Source organism: Xenopus tropicalis, chromosome 8 (genome assembly GCF_000004195.4).
Source record: "Xenopus tropicalis strain Nigerian chromosome 8, UCB_Xtro_10.0, whole genome shotgun sequence".
NCBI classification, from domain to species: Eukaryota; Metazoa; Chordata; class Amphibia; order Anura; family Pipidae; genus Xenopus; species Xenopus tropicalis.
The window spans coordinates 13257679-13278348 of NC_030684.2; the positions used below are offsets into that span (position 1 = coordinate 13257679).

The window sequence follows — 20670 nt, forward strand, 5'->3', positions numbered from 1 at the left end:
CTCATGAACTACATGTTACAGGCTCCTCCCACTTACCCACCATTCTATTTGTTTGTGTCACATGGTGTCAGTGAAGTCTAAACCCCCACTATGAGGACCACCTCATGAACTACATGTTACAGGCTCCTCCCACTTACCCACCATTCTATTTGTTTGTGTCACATGGTATCAGTGAAGTCTAAACCCCAACTATGAGGACCACCTCATGAACTACATGTTACAGGCTCCTCCCACTTACCCACCATTCTATTTGTTTGTGTCACATGGTGTCAGTGAAGTCTAAACCCCAACTATGAGGAACACCTCATGAACTACATGTTACAGGCTCCTCCCACTTACCCATCATTCTATTTGTATGTATTATGTGGTAAGTGGGAGGAGCCTGTAACATGTAGTTCATGAGGTGGTCTTCATAGTGGGGGTTTAGCCTTCACTGACACCATGTGACACAAACAAAGAATGATGGGTAAGTGGAAAGTAAGAAGTTTATATGAGACGTTCCCCCTTTCTGTCTCCAGGTATGACATTGGGAGGGACTCCTGTAAGGGCTAGGGTGGCCATCTTTTTGTAATTACATACCAGCCTTTGGGTGGGTGAATAGGAAGTGATGTCACACAGGGTGGGGCTTATGCGGGGTGATCCGTATAAGTGGGGAGTCCAGCACCCCAGTAGGGAGCCGGGTTAGTTTTGGGGACAATGGAGTCCGAGCACAACACATTTTTTTGTTAAACGGGCTTCCCGCTCTCACACGTTTGAAGGAAATTTCTAGGCCCCCAGTGGCATTTACTAAGGAGATGCTGCACTGCACAAAGTCCAGTAAACACTGTCAGGGGGTGCTGGGAGTTGCAGCTTAGTTAGGGCATAACTCCCTTTAGCCAGCAGAGAATGGGTGAGAGTAACAGTAAGCAGTGTCTCCCCACACCCACGAGAGACCGATAGCGCAGCCCCTCCCTCTCTGGAAGGAGTTGCACCCATCGGCACTGAAGCACAGCACTACTGCAATGCAGCACCTCCACTGCTCCGCTCCATGCTGCGAGGTGGCACAGCCCACAAGCACACAATACCGCTCAGGAGAGGAATTAGTCAGGGGATTTAACCCTGCAGATGCCAGGACAGAGGGCACTAGAAATAGCTTTGTCATCATAAGGGGCTGGGATTGGGGTCAGGATAAGGCAATTTCCCATATCAGCCTCTTGTTGCTTAACATTCACCCATGTTAAATTCCATTTGCTCCAGGCAAGGGGCTAAAAAAATTCAGCTTTTTCCAGCCCAATGAACAACAACAAAAAAAAACTAGGATATATACCCCATGCATATAGAATGGCTTACTGTGTGCCTAGAACATTCCTTCTCTGTATATTTGTATTTATACATATGGGAGGGAGGTGCCATAGTGTTTCCCTTAGACAGTACAGTATGGGGGTACAGCTTATTGTGTGCCCAGAACATTCCTTCTCTGTATATTTGTATTTATACATATGGGAGGGAGGTGCCATAGTGTTTCCCTTAGACAGTACAGTATGGGGGTACAGCTTATTGTGTGCCCAGAACATTCCTTCTCTGTATATTTGTATTTATACATATGGGAGGGAGGTGCCATAGTGTTTCCCTTAGACAGTACAGTATGGGGGTACAGCTTATTGTGTGCCCAGAACATTCCTTCTCTGTATATTTGTATTTATACATATGGGAGGGAGGTGCCATAGTGTTTCCCTTAGACAGTACAGTATGGGGGTACAGCTTATTGTGTGCCCAGAACATTCCTTCTCTGTATATTTGTATTTATACATATGGGAGGGAGGTGCCATAGTGTTTCCCTTAGACAGTACAGTATGGGGGGTACAGCTTAGTGTGCCCAGAACATTCCTTCTCTGTATATTTGTATTTATACATATGGGAGGGAGGTGCCATACTGTTTCCCTTAGACAGTACAGTATGAGGGTACAGCTTATTGTGTGCCCAGAACATTCCTTCTCTGTATATTTGTATTTATACATATGGGAGGGAGGTGCCATAGTGTTTCCCTTAGACAGTACAGTATGAGGGTACAGCTTATTGTGTGCCCAGAACATTCCTTCTCTGTATATTTGTATTTATACATATGGGAGGGAGGTGCCATAGTGTTTCCCTTAGACAGTACAGTATGGGGTACAGCTTATTGTGTGCCCAGAACATTCCTTCTCTGTATATTTGTATTTATACATATGGGAGGGAGGTGCCATAGTGTTTCCCTTAGACAGTACAGTATGGGGGTACAGCTTATTGTGTGCCCAGAACATTCCTTCTCTGTATATTTGTATTTATACATATGGGAGGGAGGTGCCATAGTGTTCCCCTTAGACAGTACAGTATGGGGGTACAGCTTATTGTGTGCCCAGAACATTCCTTCTCTGTATATTTGTATTTATACATATGGGAGGGAGGTGCCATAGTGTTCCCCTTAGACAGTACAGTATGGGGGTACAGCTTATTGTGTGCCCAGAGCATTCCTTCTCTGTATATTTGTATTTATACATATGGGAGGGAGGTGCCATAGTGTTTCCCTTAGACAGTACAGTATGGGGGTACAGCTTATTGTGTGCCCAGAGCATTCCTTCTCTGTATATTTGTATTTATACATATGGGAGGGAGGTGCCATAGTGTTTCCCTTAGACAGTACAGTATGAGGGTACAGCTTATTGTGTGCCCAGAACATTCCTTCTCTGTATATTTGCACTCACTACAACAGCTCCCGCTTACATGGACGAAGGGTAACAAAAATATTCTGTCCATGTTAACACCTATGACATTATATTAAATATTTAGGGACAATATAAAGGGAAAGTAAACACTTGCTTTTCACAAAATGACCATATTGTTTTTTTTGTAAAGCAAATACAATTTTTTATTCACAAAAAAAAGTGTAGATTTGCAACTTAAAAAGTAACTGTATCCTGCTCAGTGCCTCTAGGTGCCAGCCTTCTACAGTAAAGAACAGTCTCATGAGTCGCTGCAGACTGGGCCACACGAAGAGTCATAGTCACCATCTTGCTCTACTACTGTCACCATCATGCCCTACTACTCGCGCTACGTCACACTCTTCCTCCCCAACGTAACTCTCTGCCTATGAAGGCATTAAACATACGGCAGCCACGGGGGATAGTTTTAGGGTACAGTCCAGGGTTGGCTGTTCTCCTGTGGGAAATTACATGACTTAGTGGGCCATACCGCCAACACTCCCATGAGCCTCGGCGAGTCAGCCAATAGCATGTTTGTCCCATGCGTGGTGTCTTTAATTCTATTAAGGATATAAATGATTTGCCTGTCCATCCCCTCCCCCAAAAGGTGTTAATATAAGCCAATAAATACAAAATGGAAGTGAACCCATAGCCTTCTCGTCTCTGTACATTTTTGGGGGCAAAAATTCCAGAAAATAAAAACTGTTAAAAAACAAAATAAACACACATTTCCCCTCAAAGTCTTCCCCATGAAAAGCAAACACAAAGTGATCGATAAATCAAAAGAGCTTGGGTAGTTTAGCGAAGCAAGCCACGGGGGCCCCAGCATCAGCAGATAAGGGCCACTTATAAGCTGGACATACAGACTCGGCCCATAGGAAATGAAAGTCTCAAGTCTACTATCGGCCCGGGGTGCCGCATTGTTTTCGAGGGCAGCCGTGTAGCTTTGGGGTGCCAGGCTGCTACTGGAAACAGAGCAAGGTAGGACTGTAGGAAATACTGCAAACCATAGAAATCTGTCCTTTCTCCACTTGCGTCTGTCTGTTTGTCCAGCAGCAACAATAACCATGTCAAGAATGGATGAGTCCGGGGGTGGCCAGCGGCATATTCTTTATCAGTCATTTCCTCTACAATATTGGTTTTGCTACATTTCTTTACATATATATATATATGTGTATGTGTGTGTTTGTGTGTGTATATATAGTCTCTTTCCCTACAAAACCTAAAGCAATAGTTACAAAGAAATGTGATGTCCAGGAGGTGGAACCCTAATAAAAGGAGGTATCCCCCACTGCCACTACCAGCCACACGGAATGTAGTAACCCCCTCGCTACAGGAACATATGCAGCTCATTAGCTCCTACATAATAGGGAATTTCAGGCACATTTATGAAATCCATAGCTACTCACTCCACGTATGCACCACGGGCCACTAAAAGTCCAGGAGTATATTCAGGGCTACCATGTCCTAAGGCGAATGGCAGAAAAGGGAAAACAAAAATGGAGGTGCATTCGCTTTGGGGGGGGGGGGGGGGAACTGCTGGATAAAGCTGTGAGAATATTTTGTAATAGGAAAAGAAAGGGGAAAGTGTACCAGTCCGACCCGCATTTTGTGTGTTTTTGCATTAGGTAGAAAATAAATTAAAAGCCATTTGGGTTGGTCCGTCCTCACGCTGTGCTCTCCCAGTCTGACCGAGGCTCCGAAGAGCCGTTGACCACCTTTTTCACTTTCTTGACGCCTTCCGTCGCGCCTGTGGTGGTCACTCTGTGGGTTTCAAAATGAGAGAATTAGAAAACAAAAATGGACGATTTAAATTAAGTATGTTATAGAATGTCCTATTCCTAACCACTTTGCAATTGGTCTTCATTATTTTTTCCAATAGTTTTTGAATTATTTGTCTTCATCTGCCTATTTCCAACTTTTAAATTGCACTATAACAGTGCTGTCCAACTGGTGGCCCGCGGGCCGCATGCGGCCCTCGACCCCCCCTCTTTGTGGCCCCCACCTGTCTGGCTGCTTTGATGTTTACCCTACTAAACTTTAAATGGTATCAGTACTGAGATTAACTGCCCCCCCCCCCCCCGCCCGCATGGTTCTCACCTCAGATTCAGGCTGTAATCCCCCTGTATTGTTTAAATATGTAATCCCCTGTGTTTTTCACACCTTTTAATCTATGCATTGTTCCCCCCTGCAGTGTTCCCACCTCAGGCTTGGGCTGTAATCACCCACATTGTTCGTCTGTTCACACCTCAGACATTGTATGTACTGCCTGTACACACAGGCAGCATATGGCAGACACAGGCATCATAGGGCAGGCAGAGTATGGCACACACAGGTAGCGTAGTCCAGGCAGAGTGCTGCCTGTGTGTGCCATACTCTGCTTGCCCTATGCTGCCTGTGGGATGTGAACCTGGCAGGGGTTTGTTCTGGGAGTTTGTTAGCAGTTGGAAATAGCCATTAAATGGTCCCTAAGGTGTGTAATTATATGCTGGGGGTTGCTGTGCTATCCACAGGGGAGGAGAAGTCATATGGATTTTAGGGTATGTCTTAATATGACATAATATAATTATTTCACATATGAATGATGGTTGATATCCCTGCAGTGAGGACCAAGCATTTGGGTTTTTTCTGCACTAACACCATTGTGATAAAATGGGTGTGGTTTGAAGTGGGTGTGGTTTAAAAGGGGGGAGTGGTCAAAACTGGCTTCCATTAGCGGCCCTCCACCATGTATGCGCGAGAAATTCCGGCCCTCGGCACCACAGAAGTTGGACAGCACTGCACTATAATGTTACAATTTTTAGTTATTATTACTTTTTATTACTTATGTTTCTATTCGGTCCCTCTCCTATTCATATTCCTGTCTCTCGTTCACACCACTGCCTGGTTGCTAGGGTAAAAAAGACCTTAGCAACCAGATAGCTGCTGAAATACCAAAATGAAGAGCTGCTGAACAGAAAGCTAAACTGAAAAACTTAAAAATATCAATCATTGATCAGAATATCAATGTCTTCATCATACTAAAATCATTGTGCTTATACATATGGCATGGTCACGCTTTATAACCTTAGGTTTATATGGAACATAAAGCAAATTTGGTGACAGAGTCGCTGACATATAGCCACTCCAGACCAAGCCTGCATATGGGGCCTACTGATGGCTGGCAGCACTGTGGCCAAAAGTCATCCAGATCTTTTTCAGGCAGGTTAGAAATTCCTATGGGGAGAGTACCACATTCCCAAGGCCCTCTCCTATCATCCAACCAGTGTCCTAAAGGACAAATTATCCGATCATCCCAATTTGGTGGATGGTAGAGATCTGCTCCACTGCTCTATTAAGCTCTGTAGCACGTGAAACGTTGCTGCTGCTGAATTATATGTATATTGCAGACATTCCGCACTGCTTGTTGGGAAGTTAATCCTTCACGTCCAACCCTGCTGTAATCGCCTATACACATACTCGGGTCAATTTAGTCAGAAGCCAATTAACCTACCGCTACAGTCTCAGAATGTGGGAGGAGTCTGGGATATAATGTCATCAAATCATCTTTTTTTATAGTCACAATGACTTGTACATATATTAATCAGGCAGTGTGGCCTAGGATAACACTGGACAATGTACACTGCCCATAGTTTAAGGCTTTGCAAGGGCTCCTATGTCAATGCTGCATTAAGGTCCCCATACACAGGCCAATTTTAGCTGCCAATATCAGTCCTTTAGACCAATTCGGCAGCTTATTGGCCCGTGTATGGGCAAGAACGACGGGTCTGCCCAACATACATCTGGCCTGAAATTGTCCAGATCTGTATCGGGCAGGTTTGGTTTTTCTGTTCAGTGACCACATCTGCTCTTGATGCAGTCCCCAAACCAACAGCGCCTACACCCGCCATTTTAATAAGATTGTTTGGCCCTAGAGCCAAACGACCAAATTAGCCCAATACCGCCCACCAGTAGGTGGGCATATCTGGAGAAGATCTGCTTGCTTGGTGAGGTTGCAAAGCAAGTGGATCTTACAGAATATGGCCAGCTTTTGGGGCCAATGTATGATTGGCTTATTTGATGACATGGCCTATTGAGCAGGTTTTCTCTGTGCTTTAGAGAGGTCCCAGAATGTTCTAGAAGAGAGAGGGGACGGCATAAACTACTGGGACCCTGATAGACAGGGCAACACTCCCTGTTGGCTTTTTATAAGAGGTTTATAACACTACAAGAGACCTATGGAGTGACTATATGCTACATATGACTGGGGTAATGCATTTTCTTGGCACCACCCACTTCCTGCTCCTGACGAGGGAGTGAGAAGAGCCAACAGACAAGTTGAGCCCCTGTAACATCTCAGGACAGCAGGGGATGGAAAGAAAAATTAAAAAAAAAAAAAAAATCATATGAAAAAAATGATAGTTTCCACCGAGGTGCCTAAATATTTAAACATAGATGTGCGGATGTTACTAGATAATATCCCATCTTGGTAAAATGTTTAACTTTCCTTCTCCCTTTTTAAATCCACAGAGTAAAAAAAATATTGTTCTGGTAGGAGAAAGCACAAAAGCGGGCGGGTGGGAGGGGAGTGTGGGAAGGGGGGGGGACACACAGATCATTATTGAAGGCTGAGAGGAGAATTGGCTGCGGTCAGTATACACATGCAAGCAAGCACGACTGTGCTCGGGGCCCATCTCCAGAGAACAGATTGCACAAAAACACCAAAGGATAGCGGGGTGTTGGTAGTGGGGTGGGGGGTAATCAGGCTATACAGGGACATCTGGTTGGACAGGAAACAGAAATCCCAATTAGGGCTATGGCACATAGGGCATTTTCATTGCCATGGCCCTCTGCCATAGCTCTTATACTGACTTGTTGTCAGGGTTGGTTAACCCTACCCTTTAATATATATTAGTGTCTCTCTCTCATATATATTATATATACAGTGGTGTGAAAAACTATTTGCCCCCTTCCTGATTTCTTATTCTTTTGCATATTTGTCACACTTAAATGTTTCTGCTCATCAAAAACCGTTAACTATTAGTCAAAGATAACATAATTGAACACAAAATGCAGTTTTTAAATGAAGGTTTACGTTATTAAGGGAGAAAAAAAACTCCAAATCTACATGGCCCTGTGTGAAAAAGTGATTGCCCCCCTTGTTAAAAAATAACTTAACTGTGGTTTATCAATTCAATGTTCAATTTCTGTAGTCACCCCCAGGCCCGATTACTGCCACACCTGTTTCAATCAAGAAATCACTTAAATAGGAGCTACCTGACACAGAGAAGTAGCCCAAAAGCACCTCAAAAGCTAGACATCATGCCAAGATCCAAAGAAATTCAGGAACAAATGAGAACAAAAGTAATTGAGATCTATCAGTCTGGTAAAGGTTATAAAGCCATTTCTAAAGCTTTGGGACTCCAGCGAACCACAGTGAGAGCCATTATCCACAAATGGCAAAAACATGGAACAGTGGTGAACCTTCCCAGGAGTGGCCGGCCGACCAAAATTACCCCAAGAGCGCAGAGACAACTCATCCGAGAGGCCACAAAAGACCCCAGGACAACATCTAAAGAACTGCAGGCCTCACTTGCCTCAATTAAGGTCAGTGTTCACGACTCCACCATAAGAAAGAGACTGGGCAAAAACGGCCTGCATGGCAGATTTCCAAGGCGCAAACCACTTTTAAGCAAAAGAACATTATGGCTCGTCTCAATTTTGCTAAAAAACATCTCAACGATTGCCAAGACTTTTGGGAAAATATCTTGTGGACCGACGAGACAAAAGTTGAACTTTTTGGAAGGTGCGTGTCCCGTTACATCTGGCGTAAAAGTAACACAGCATTTCAGAAAAAGAACATCATACCAACAGTAAAATATGGTGGTGGTAGTGTGATGGTCTGGGGTTGTTTTGCTGCTTCAGGACCTGGAAGGCTTGCTGTGATAGATGGAACCATGAATTCTACTGTCTACCAAAAAATCCTGAAGGAGAATGTCCGGCCATCTGTTCGTCAACTCAAGCTGAAGCGATCTTGGGTGCTGCAGCAGGACAATGACCCAAAACACACCAGCAAATCCACCTCTGAATGGCTGAAGAAAAACAAAATGAAGACTTTGGAGTGGCCTAGTCAAAGTCCTGACCTGAATCCTATTGAGATGTTGTGGCATGACCTTAAAAAGGCGGTTCATGCTAGAAAACCCTCAAATAAAGCTGAATTACAACAATTCTGCAAAGATGAGTGGGCCAAAATTCCTCCAGAGCGCTGTAAAAGACTCATTGCAAGTTATCGCAAACGCTTGATTGCAGTTATTGCTGCTAAGGGTGGCCCAACCAGTTATTAGGTTCAGGGGGCAATTACTTTTTCACACAGGGCCATGTAGGTTTGGATTTTTTTTCTCCCTAAATAATAAAAACCCTCATTTAAAAACTGAATTTTGTGTTTACTCGTGTTATCTTTGACTAATAGTTAAATGTGTTTGATGATCAGAAACATTTTGTGTGACAAACATGCAAAAGAATAAGAAATCAGGAAGGGGGCAAATAGTTTTTCACACCACTGTATATACATATATATATATATATATATACATATATACATATACATATATACACATATACATATATACACATATATACATATATACACAAGAACAAATGGAGCACACCCTAAAGAAATTCAAACGCCCAGGGTGCTGGCAAAAAAAATGTTATACAGACAGTGAGCCGCACACTCAGGGACTTTGCAAGAAAATCACAATTTTAATGGGAAAAAAAACAAGTCCTGTTTTTTTCCCATTAAAATTGTGATTTTCTTGCAAAGTCCCTGAGTGTGCGGCTCACTGTCTCTGTATATATATGTGTATATCTTTTGATTGGCATTTATGCGTCCCTTGCAATCCTACAGCGTATGTGGCCTCCATATACATAGCAAGGGGATCCTCCCTCCCTATAGCCGTATAACAATACAAGAGAGTGTTGATTAGAGGGTAATTGTGGGAAGGACACTCTAGTGGTCCAGTTTAGCCCTGCTCACATTTTTATTTCTTTTTCATTTGACTTGAGAATGGTTTATTGCCTGGGCCTTTTAAACAACCCAGTCTTTTTCTTAGAACCATAAATAAATGGACTTTGCAGCTGTTATTTATTGCGACCCCTAGAAGCGTAAATGCCATCAGGAATTCGATTTGCCTCTTTAACCTACAACAATGAATCCAGCTGATTTTATTTCATTGTCGGTCAATCTCGATTAATGGGAAGCTGACAGATATGATTATTAACTTTATAGCGCACCGCCTGTCCCTTATGCAGATGGCATCCCACAATGCACTGGGAGATTTGGCTTCCCATGGTGCATCAGGACAGACACGTAGATTTTACGTAGATGGCTATTCACTCTCATTTTTTCTACTCACACTGCTTCCATTTCTAGGTCATCCTCATCATCATCCTGAGGAAGCTGCAGATATGGGTTATCAGACGCCGGGCGGAACATATAGCCGGTCAGTACGAAGAATATAAATGTGGCCAACTCGTCCAAGAGCTGCAGGAAATAATCCAACAGTTATACCCCTGTTTAACATTAATAATAATTGGTCACGTGACCAGACAGTAGCCACAGGCTATTCACACGTATATGCGAGAGATACTTACCTGGTACATCCACTTCCACCTGAATGGGATGACAACCCTGATGAACATGGCAATGATTCTGGTGAAGTAAATGAAGCAAACAATCTGGAGGGGAGAGAAAAGAAATGGGGAGTCATTTATGGTACCAGAAATAAACATTTCACATTCATAAAGAAATTTCTTCCTGGTTAGAACTTGGCATTATATCATAGCGAGAATCCTTAATTTTATGAGGCATTGTTGCCAAGGGAGCAGCAGGCCAATATTGGGAACCTGGCTGCAGGCCAATAAGAGGTTTGCTTTGAAACAGGTGACCAGTAAGTGCTTCTTGGTGATTGGTTGCCATGGGTTACTGCACCTAGGCAAAGTTAGTGTCTTTTTACCAGGGTCAGACTGTGCAGGCAGGCAGGGTCGGACTGAGCCATGCAGGGCCCATCAAGGCTACAGCCTCAGGGGCCCCTGCACCCCCCAATCAGCGTGTTGGGGGAGGGAGACCGTGCCCACTGGGTTTTTTTCCAGGGCCTTGGTGGCCCAGTCAGACCCTGCAAGCAGGTCACTGGGGGAAAAAAAACTAGTGGGCTGTGGCTTCTGCCGACCCAGGCAGGCCCGCACCCCCCACTGGTAACTTTGGGTGCCAGCGCATCTCCCCCCCCATTGCGGCCACAAAGATGAAGAACGGTACTCGTTGGAGGCAAGGGGTTTGAGTAGGAGTTCGCAACTGGGGTGGGGGGCCCCCAGGCACCACAGTCCGGCCCTGTTTATTACATAAGCATTAGCATAAGTGCAACTAAGTACTAAGGAGCAGAAAAACATGGTTGTGCTTACAGCAAGGTATTATCTATGGCATTGTAGACAAGTTGTTATGGCAGCCAGTGGGGTTCAAACCAAGCTGCTTTGCCAACCAATAATTGTTCCATATAAAGCACAGTGTGCCCCCCGCCTGCAGCCTGTCAGAGGGCCACTTGCCATCTCAAGTGTATCACATGGCAGCCAGAGGATATTGGATTAATCTCGCTGAGACAAATTTATGGCAGCGCTTAATAGATTGCTGTTTAGCCACTGCTTATTAGGTCTGATTTTAAGCACCCCCTGTCCTCACTGTAATAGATTAGTGCAGGGCAATTACTGCGCCGGCCAATGGTCCATCAGTCTAACCACTAATTAGCTGGGGAGGGTGGGACTGAATGCATGAGTGCTACCCTTGCACAGCGGGACAGAACCGGGCCAAGGCTGACCGGCTGATTAATGATAACGTTCTTCTGTGCACAAGGGCAAACAGATTCTACACTGAGTTAACGTTCCAGCTAAGGGCCCAATAGCTGGACACAGCCCCCAAAATGATTTTACCGTCTGCCCAGCCTGGAAAGAATGAAGAAAGTACTTCCCAGACAACTGGTGCCAATATAAAGAACAGGGTGACATTTGGGGGGCATGATCATCCATTTTTCAAAAATGAATGGAATGAATGTTACGACCCTATGGGGCCTGGAACAATTGCTGAACTGCAAGGGGAAAAAAAACAAAAACTCTCCAAAGATGGCTGGACAGTCTTTGCAGACAGCAATATGGGAGCCTCCTGTACCTCTCAGGACACACACAACCTCATCTATGAAATGACTGGGGCATGGCACTTACTGGAAGATACTCGCAAGTCCTTGGCATCGTTCACTTTAATCAATTTTAAAGTAAACCAATTGGCTCCGATATGAATATGGAAATATAAGGGCACTCGTGTGTACAAACGGAGGAGAGGTTTCCTGGGAACTTACCATGACGTAGTAATGTCTGAAGAGCTTGAGCTTCGCCAGGTTGATTGCGGCTGCGGAAAGCAAACCAAATAAAGGCATCACAAACATAAAGAACACTTTTATTTTTGGGTTTACATCCCCTTAAAAGTACCTAATGAGGCCAGGAGCCAGGGAAGGACAAGGCTAATCGCACATGTTGCTTTCTGGCTGCTGCCATTATGGAGCGGGAAGAGAAGCATCTGAGAACCAGCCACTCTCCTGACTGCAGCAATTTCACCCCAAACATTCTCAAGTGTATTAGGTTCAGACCACTTGGTCTGAAAAGGGCAGTAATAGAGCTGACAGGCGGGAGGAGGCAGAATTAAACATGGGAGCTTCTCCATTGGAAATTAGAGGAACAGTATCAGAGGAGAGTTTAAAGAGCTAGGGATGGATTGGCAGTAGATGGTGAGAGACTAGAAATAGAGGAGCCGAGGGGAGAGGTAAGAGACCCAGGAGCCAAGAAGAGATTAAAAAGGCAGGAATGGGGGTACAGATTGGGAGAGAGAGACAGGAACCAGGGAAAAATGAGAAAGATAGAAGCCAAAGAGACAGAAGCCAAAGATATATTAGAGAACCAGGTGCTGGGGAGATATTAGAGAGACAGAAGCCAGAGGGTATTATGAAGGCCAAGAAGAAGGATTAGATTAGAAAGCCAGAGAGAGATTAGAGAGACAGCAGTGGAAAGTACCAGGGATATATCAGAAAGGAAGCAGCCCAGGAGAGATTGGAGAGCTAGGAAACAGGGAAAGATGACAAAGAAAGAAACCAAGAAGACAGATTAGAGCCAAGAGTTGGAAAGGGGTAAGAAAACCAGGGAGAAAATTTAGAGAGCCAGAAGGAGATTAAAAAGCTAAGAGCCAGAAAGTAAGAGATTAGATAGCCAGGAGGCAGAGAGTGAGAAATTATAGAGCTAGGAGCCAGAGGAGAATGTGAAAAACCAGGAAAGAGGGAGAGTGATGAGAGAGCCAAGAGACAGAGAGTTGAGAGATGAGAGAGCCAGGAGGCAGAGACGAGAGAGCCAGGAGGCAGAGATAGAGAGCCAGGAGGCAGAGAGTTGAGAGATGAGAGAGCCAGGAGGCAGAGACGAGAGAGCCAGGAGGCAGAGATAGAGAGCCAGGAGGCAGAGAGTTGAGAGATGAGAGAGCCAGGAGGCAGAGATTAGAGAGCCAGGAGGCAGAGAGTGAGAGATTAGAGAGCCAGGAGGCAGAGACGAGAGAGCCAGGAGGCAAAGACGAGAGAGCCAGGAGGCAGAGACGAGAGAGCCAGGAGGCAGAGACGAGAGAGCCAGGAGGCAGAGACGAGAGAGCCAGGAGGCAGAGACGAGAGAGCCAGGAGGCAGAGACGAGAGAGCCAGGAGGCAGAGACGAGAGAGCCAGGAGGCAGAGACGAGAGAGCCAGGAGGCAGAGACGAGAGAGCCAGGAGGCAGAGACGAGAGAGCCAGGAGGCAGAGACGAGAGAGCCAGGAGGCAGAGACGAGAGAGCCAGGAGGCAGAAAGTTGAGAGATGAGAGAGCCAGGAGGCAGAGAGTGAGAGATGAGAGAGCCAGGAGGCAGAGATTAGAGAGCCAGGAGGCAGAGAGTGAGAGATTAGAGAGCCAGGAGGCAGAGATTAGAGAGCCAGGAGGCAGAGAGTGAGAGATTAGAGAGCCAGGAGGCAGAGATTAGAGAGCCAGGAGGCAGAGATTAGAGAGCCAGGAGGCAGAGAGTGAGAGATTAGAGAGCCAGGAGGCAGAGAGTGAGAGATGAGAGAGCCAGGAGGCAGAGATGAGAGAGCCAGGAGGCAGAGATTAGAGAGCCAGGAGGCAGAGATTAGAGAGCCAGGAGGCAGAGATTAGAGAGCCAGGAGGCAGAGAGTGAGAGATGAGAGAGCCAGGAGGCAGAGATTAGAGAGCCAGGAGGCAGAGATTAGAGAGCCAGGAGGCAGAGAGTGAGAGATTAGAGAGCCAGGAGGCAGAGATTAGAGAGCCAGGAGGCAGAGATTAGAGAGCCAGGAGGCAGAGATTAGAGAGCCAGGAGGCAGAGAGTGAGAGATGAGAGAGCCAGGAGGCAGAGAGTGAGAGATGAGAGAGCCAGGAGGCAGAGATTAGAGAGCCAGGAGGCAGAGATTAGAGAGCCAGGAGGCAGAGATTAGAGAGCCAGGAGGCAGAGATTAGAGAGCCAGGAGGCAGAGAGTGAGAGATTAGAGAGCCAGGAGGCAGAGAGTGAGAGATTAGAGAGCCAGGAGGCAGAGATTAGAGAGCCAGGAGGCAGAGAGTGAGAGATTAGAGAGCCAGGAGGCAGAGAGTGAGAGATTAGAGAGCCAGGAGGCAGAGATTAGAGAGCCAGGAGGCAGAGATTAGAGAGCCAGGAGGCAGAGATTAGAGAGCCAGGAGGCAGAGAGTAGAGAGCCAGGAGGCAGAGATTAGAGAGCCGGGAGGCAGAGATTAGAGAGCCGGGAGGCAGAGAGTAGAGAGCCAGGAGGCAGAGATTAGAGAGCCAGGAGGCAGAGAGTGAGAGATTAGAGAGCCAGGAGGCAGAGATTAGAGAGCCAGGAGGCAGAGATTAGAGAGCCAGGAGGCAGAGATTAGAGAGCCAGGAGGCAGAGATTAGAGAGCCAGGAGGCAGAGAGTAGAGAGCCAGGAGGCAGAGATTAGAGAGCCGGGAGGCAGAGATTAGAGAGCCGGGAGGCAGAGATTAGAGAGCCGGGAGGCAGAGATTAGAGAGCCGGGAGGCAGAGATTAGAGAGCCGGGAGGCAGAGATTAGAGAGCCGGGAGGCAGAGATTAGAGAGCCAGGAGGCAGAGAGTGAGAGATTAGAGAGCCAGGAGGCAGAGATTAGAGAGCCAGGAGGCAGAGATTAGAGAGCCAGGAGGCAGAGAGTGAGAGATTAGAGAGCCAGGAGGCAGAGATTAGAGAGCCAGGAGGCAGAGATTAGAGAGCCAGGAGGCAGAGATTAGAGAGCCAGGAGGCAGAGAGTAGAGAGCCAGGAGGCAGAGATTAGAGAGCCGGGAGGCAGAGATTAGAGAGCCGGGAGGCAGAGATTAGAGAGCCGGGAGGCAGAGATTAGAGAGCCGGGAGGCAGAGATTAGAGAGCCGGGAGGCAGAGATTAGAGAGCCGGGAGGCAGAGATTAGAGAGCCGGGAGGCAGAGATTAGAGAGCCGGGAGGCAGAGATTAGAGAGCCGGGAGGCAGAGATTAGAGAGCCGGGAGGCAGAGATTAGAGAGCCGGGAGGCAGAGATTAGAGAGCCCGGAGGCAGAGGGGAATGAGGCAGCCAAAAGTGAGGGATGAGATTCGAAAACCAGGAGCCAGGGAAGGATTAGAGGAGCAGGGCTAAATGAGATATTACACAAACCAGAAGTCAGTGAGAGAGTTTAGATTGGGAGAGCCTTGGGTGGAAGAAGAATGGAAACAAACTATTTTTCACTGGGCTGAAAAAGTTAACTTGATGGGTGCATATTATTGTAAGGCTGCTCAGTGTATACACAGTGGCTCCTGCGCTACTTCCTGCTCCCCAGGACTCCCCCTGTTAGAGCCGCCAGAGCCGGCAATGACGAGCCAGACATGGGTAAGTCTGAGACACATAGGGAGTGATTCTTTAAAGGCGAGAAGTAGGCAAATGGCTACACTCAGCTTACACTCCGTCCCTTTGTGCAGGGGTCACAAACACACTCAGGCACGGTATATTAGCCTCTGTATTGCCCGAATATCTCTAAATTCCTAAAGAGATAAAAGCAGCTGTGCTGTGATCCCCTCTGTGTTTATATTAGCCCCAGCGCTCACATCTATTTCCTGCACTCTAGGACAGTGCCCTGCACACTGTATGCACATTCCTTCTCTGTATATTTGTATTTATACATATGGGAGGGAGGTGCCATAGTGTTTCCCTTAGACAGTACAGTATGGGGGTACAGCTTATTGTGTGCCCAGAACATTCCTTCTCTGTATATTTGTATTTATACATATGGGAGCGAGGTGCCATAGTGTTTCCCTTAGACAGTACAGTATGGGGGTACAGCTTATTGTGTGCCCAGAACATTCCTTCTCTGTATATTTGTATTTATACATATGGGAGGGAGGTGCCATAGTGTTTCCCTTAGACAGTACAGTATGAGGGTACAGCTTATTGTGTGCCCAGAACATTCCTTCTCTGTATATTTGTATTTATACATATGGGAGGGAGGTGCCATAGTGTTTCCCTTAGACAGTACAGTATGGGGGTACAGCTTATTGTGTGCCCAGAACATTCCTTCTCTGTATATTTGTATTTATACATATGGGAGGGAGGTGCCATAGTGTTTCCCTTAGACAGTACAGTATGGGGGTACAGCTTATTGTGTGCCCAGAACATTCCTTCTCTGTATATTTGTATTTATACATATGGGAGGGAGGTGCCATAGTGTTTCCCTTAGACAGTACAGTATGGGGGTACAGCTTATTGTGTGCCCAGAACATTCCTTCTCTGTATATTTGTATTTATACATATGGGAGGGAGGTGCCATAGTGTTTCCCTTAGACAGTACAGTATGGGGGTACAGCTTATTATTATTTGGCCTATGACTTGTGCAAGTCACTCTGCAAACATCAGTTGCTCCCTCCTTAATACTACAGTGCCAGTTTTGGGGTCTGATTAATACCAAGTCTGATCTATTGTTTGCTTGTGTACCCGGGGCTGGTACGTGGCGCTGCGGAGAAGCCAGGAGCATTCCCCCAAGCCCTTATATAGACAGGCCGGGGAGAGGTATGTGGCAGAGCAGCTAAGCTACCTAAAAGCCGATTATTAATTACACACGGAGCACAAACAGAGCGCTGTGTTGGAGAGAGGTGCGCATGTACTGGGCCGGCATTAGCCAACGTGGACTGAATCCACCCGAGCTGGGGAATATCAATGTACTCATCATCGGGTGATTTGGCCAAAACATCCTGTTTAAAGCAAGGTGCATAACTATATATATCCATTTTATTTATTCTTTGCCTCATGGTAAAGCGCTAAGGTATAAATTATACAGCGAAGTACAGTATGGGGGTACAGCTTATTGTGTGCCCAGAACATTCCTTCTCTGTATATTTGTATTTATACATATGGGAGGGAGGTGCCATATTGTTTCCCTTAGACAGTACAGTATGGGGGCACAGCTTATTGTGTGCCCAGAACATTCCTTCTCTGTATATTTGTATTAATACATATGGGAGGGAGGTGCCATAGTGTTTCCCTTAGACAGTACAGTATGAGGGTACAGCTTATTGTGTGCCCAGAACATTCCTTCTCTGTATATTTGTATTTATACATATGGGAGGGAGGTGCCATAGTGTTTCCCTTAGACAGTACAGTATGGGGGTACAGCTTATTGTGTGCCCAGAACATTCCTTCTCTGTATATTTGTATTTATACATATGGGAGGGAGGTGCCATAGTGTTTCCCTTAGACAGTACAGTATGGGGGTACAGCTTATTGTGTGCCCAGAACATTCCTTCTCTGTATATTTGTATTCATACATATGGGAGGGAGGTGCCATAGTGTTTCCCTTAGACAGTACAGTATGGGGGTACAGCTTATTGTGTGCCCAGAACATTCCTTCTCTGTATATTTGTATTCATACATATGGGAGGGAGGTGCCTCCTTTCCCTTAGAAAGTACAGTATGATAGTCTAAATATGAACATTCCTTCTCTGTACATTTACAGAGTGGGAGCTGCCGTACTGCTTGTCTCATTTCAGCCTTCCATATAAAGAGACCCAGGTTCTCAGCAGCACAGGTCCGTGTATATCTGTATGAAAGGAACCAGCCTTCGGAGCAGTACATGCGTTACACAGTAGGGGTGTAGTTTAACTGGATTGCCCTGTGATGACGCTAGAGTCATTTTCTTTCCATTCAGAACACAACTGCCATCCGCCCAAGATGCAGAGCTGGGAAACCTATACTTAGGGGTAAAATGCGGTGGCGGCATGGCTGAAAAAGTGCGTCACGCCGCACTCCTCTATTGAATTCACTGAAACCAACATAACTGCCTGTGTATGCCCATAATGAAAGTGTGGGTGCCCCAGAGCAGGCACCCCGTGTATAACAAAGATGGAGTCAGTGTCGGTACAGACAGCGGGTGGCTGCTCGCCTATCCCCTTCCTTCGCTCGTTTGGCGGCTCAGCCTGATGGAGGAGGGAGCTGGCAGATAATTACTCCTCATACCGCTGTGCTGCAGTGCCGCGCTTGCAGGATTGGAGCCGCTCGCTCGTGATCTGAATGCATCAACAGCCCGAGCCTCTCGCCCAGTCAGAATGGCAACGTTTAACTCCTTTGTTGCTGGAACGTCCATTTTAATGGTAGCCTCAGTGGCAACGGAAGGGTTAAATGGATAGGCGAGGTACGGATTAATCAATCAAATGTGGTTCAGAAAAGAACTGGATGTAAATCTGCAAAGACTTGCCGATAGGAGTTAGCCAGGCAGATATAGTGCCCCCTATATACGGGCAGGGGGGGGGGGGGGGGGGGTATTTACTGCTCAATATAACGGATATGTCAGTGCTGGGCAATGGAGCAGAATGACTTAAGACTGGCATCACGCCACATTGCCCACTGGTTTTACTATGGCATGGTGCATCATGGGAAGCCACTCGCCGCAGCACACTGAGCTTCTAACATGTCTGCTAAACGCTGGGGTGAATGAAGGGGCGGGGATAAGTCACAGCGCAATTTACGAGATGTGCCGGGGCTGATCTTGTAGCCATAGGGCTAAAATAAGGCAATTAGAGAGGCAAATTGGTTGGAGCAGCAGCACAATCTCTATATCACCCCCCCCCCCGACCTACGGAGGCACTAAAGCATTGTCGGGGTCACTGGCAGCCAGTAATAGGCAGCTTATATTTAACAGGAAGGTGGGGGGGTAATCGTGTATAAGGGCTGGGAAAAAGGGTTTCAGGGTAAATGTAGGAGACAAGAGTAGGACCTTCAGTCCGGACAGCATCAATCATCCCCCCCTGCATTGCTTAGCAACCGCATCCAGACGCTTACAGGATATCCCTATATATCCTATCCGTCTCTATCCCATATGCTGAGTAACTGCACCACAGAATACTGACTCTATGCGCATAGTGAGCAATACCCTCATACTGTACTGTCTAAGGGAAACACTATGGCACCTCCCTCCCATATGTATAAATACAAATATACAGAGAAGGAATGTTCTGGGCACACAATAAGCTGTACCCCCATACTGTACTGTCTAAGGGAAACACTATGGCACCTCCCTCCCATATGTATAAATACAAATATACAGAGAAGGAATGTTCTGGGCACACAATAAGCTGTACCCCCATACTGTACTGTCTAAGGGAAACACTATGGCACTTCCCTCCCATATGTATAAATACAAATATACAGAGAAGGAATGTTCTGGGCACACAATAAGCTGTACCCTCATACTGTACTGTCTAAGGGAAACACTATGGCACCTCCCTCCCATATGTATTAATACAAATATACAGAGAAGGAATGTTCTGGGCACTTAATAAGCTGTACCCCATACTGTACTGTCTAAGGGAAACACTATGGCACCTCCCTCCCATATGTATAAATACAAATATACAGAGAAGGAATGTTCTGGGCACACAATAAGCTGTACCCTCATACTGTACTGTCTAAGGGAAACACTATGGCACCTCCCTCCCATATGTATAAATACAAATATACAGAGAAGGAATGTTCTGGGCACACAATAAGCTGTACCCCATACTGTACTGTCTAAGGGAAACACTATGGCACCTCCCTCCCCTATGTATAAATACAAATATACAGAGAAGGAATGTTCTGGGCACACAATAAGCTGTACCCCCATACTGTACTGTCTAAGGGAAACACTATGGCACCTCCCTCCCATATGTATAAATATAAAAATACCGAGAAGGAATGTTCTGGGCACACAATAAGCTGTACCCTCACACTGTACTGTCTAGTGGAAACACTATGACCCTCATACCGTACTGATTAAGGAAAATTATATGGCAGCCCCAACCCATATAAATACAAATAAGCATGGTTATTAGCCTACTATCAGCCCAGGGCCGTGGCTGATAGACCCTGCATCCTGTGCAGACAGTAGGAGTTGCTACAATCTGCCTGAAGCATTTAGGCCTCATTAGCAGACCAGTTACTAAATAGCTGTGCTAGTAGATAATCTTACACAGCCTCCTCTATATTGGCCTTAGATTGTAAGCTCACTGGGGCAGGGGCTGATGGGAATGTGATAGGGACCTTAGATTGTAAAATCACTGGGGCAGGGGCTGATGGGAATGTGATAGGGACCTTAGATTGTAAGCTCACTGGGGCAGGGACTGATGGGAATGTGATAGGGACCTTAGATTGTAAGCTCACTGGGGCAGGGACTGATGGGAATGTGATAGGGACCTTAGATTGTAAGCTCCACTGGGGCAGGAACTGATGGGAATGTGAAACTGGGGCAGAGAATGATGGAAACAATGTATCATCTCTGGAAAGTGCTGCAGAAATGTGTCAGCACTATTTAAATATTGCATCAGGACCAAAATTAGTGTCTCGGGATTGCAGGGGTTAAGGTTGACATGT

At 46.2% G+C, this 20670-nt stretch overlaps 1 protein-coding gene across 1 annotated transcript in view; it reads right to left on the bottom strand.

The window, feature by feature from the left end:
* Positions 1 to 2857: 2857 nt before the first annotated feature.
* The window catches only part of gpr107 (G protein-coupled receptor 107), a 39147-nt gene continuing 21334 nt past the window's right edge, over positions 2858 to 20670 (bottom strand). Inside the window, 4 exon segments of the mRNA NM_001126929.1 lie at positions 2858 to 4481; positions 10112 to 10239; positions 10350 to 10433; positions 12098 to 12147. Of these exon segments, the coding sequence (NP_001120401.1) occupies positions 4385 to 4481; positions 10112 to 10239; positions 10350 to 10433; positions 12098 to 12147 (359 nt within the window). The 3' untranslated portion in view covers positions 2858 to 4384.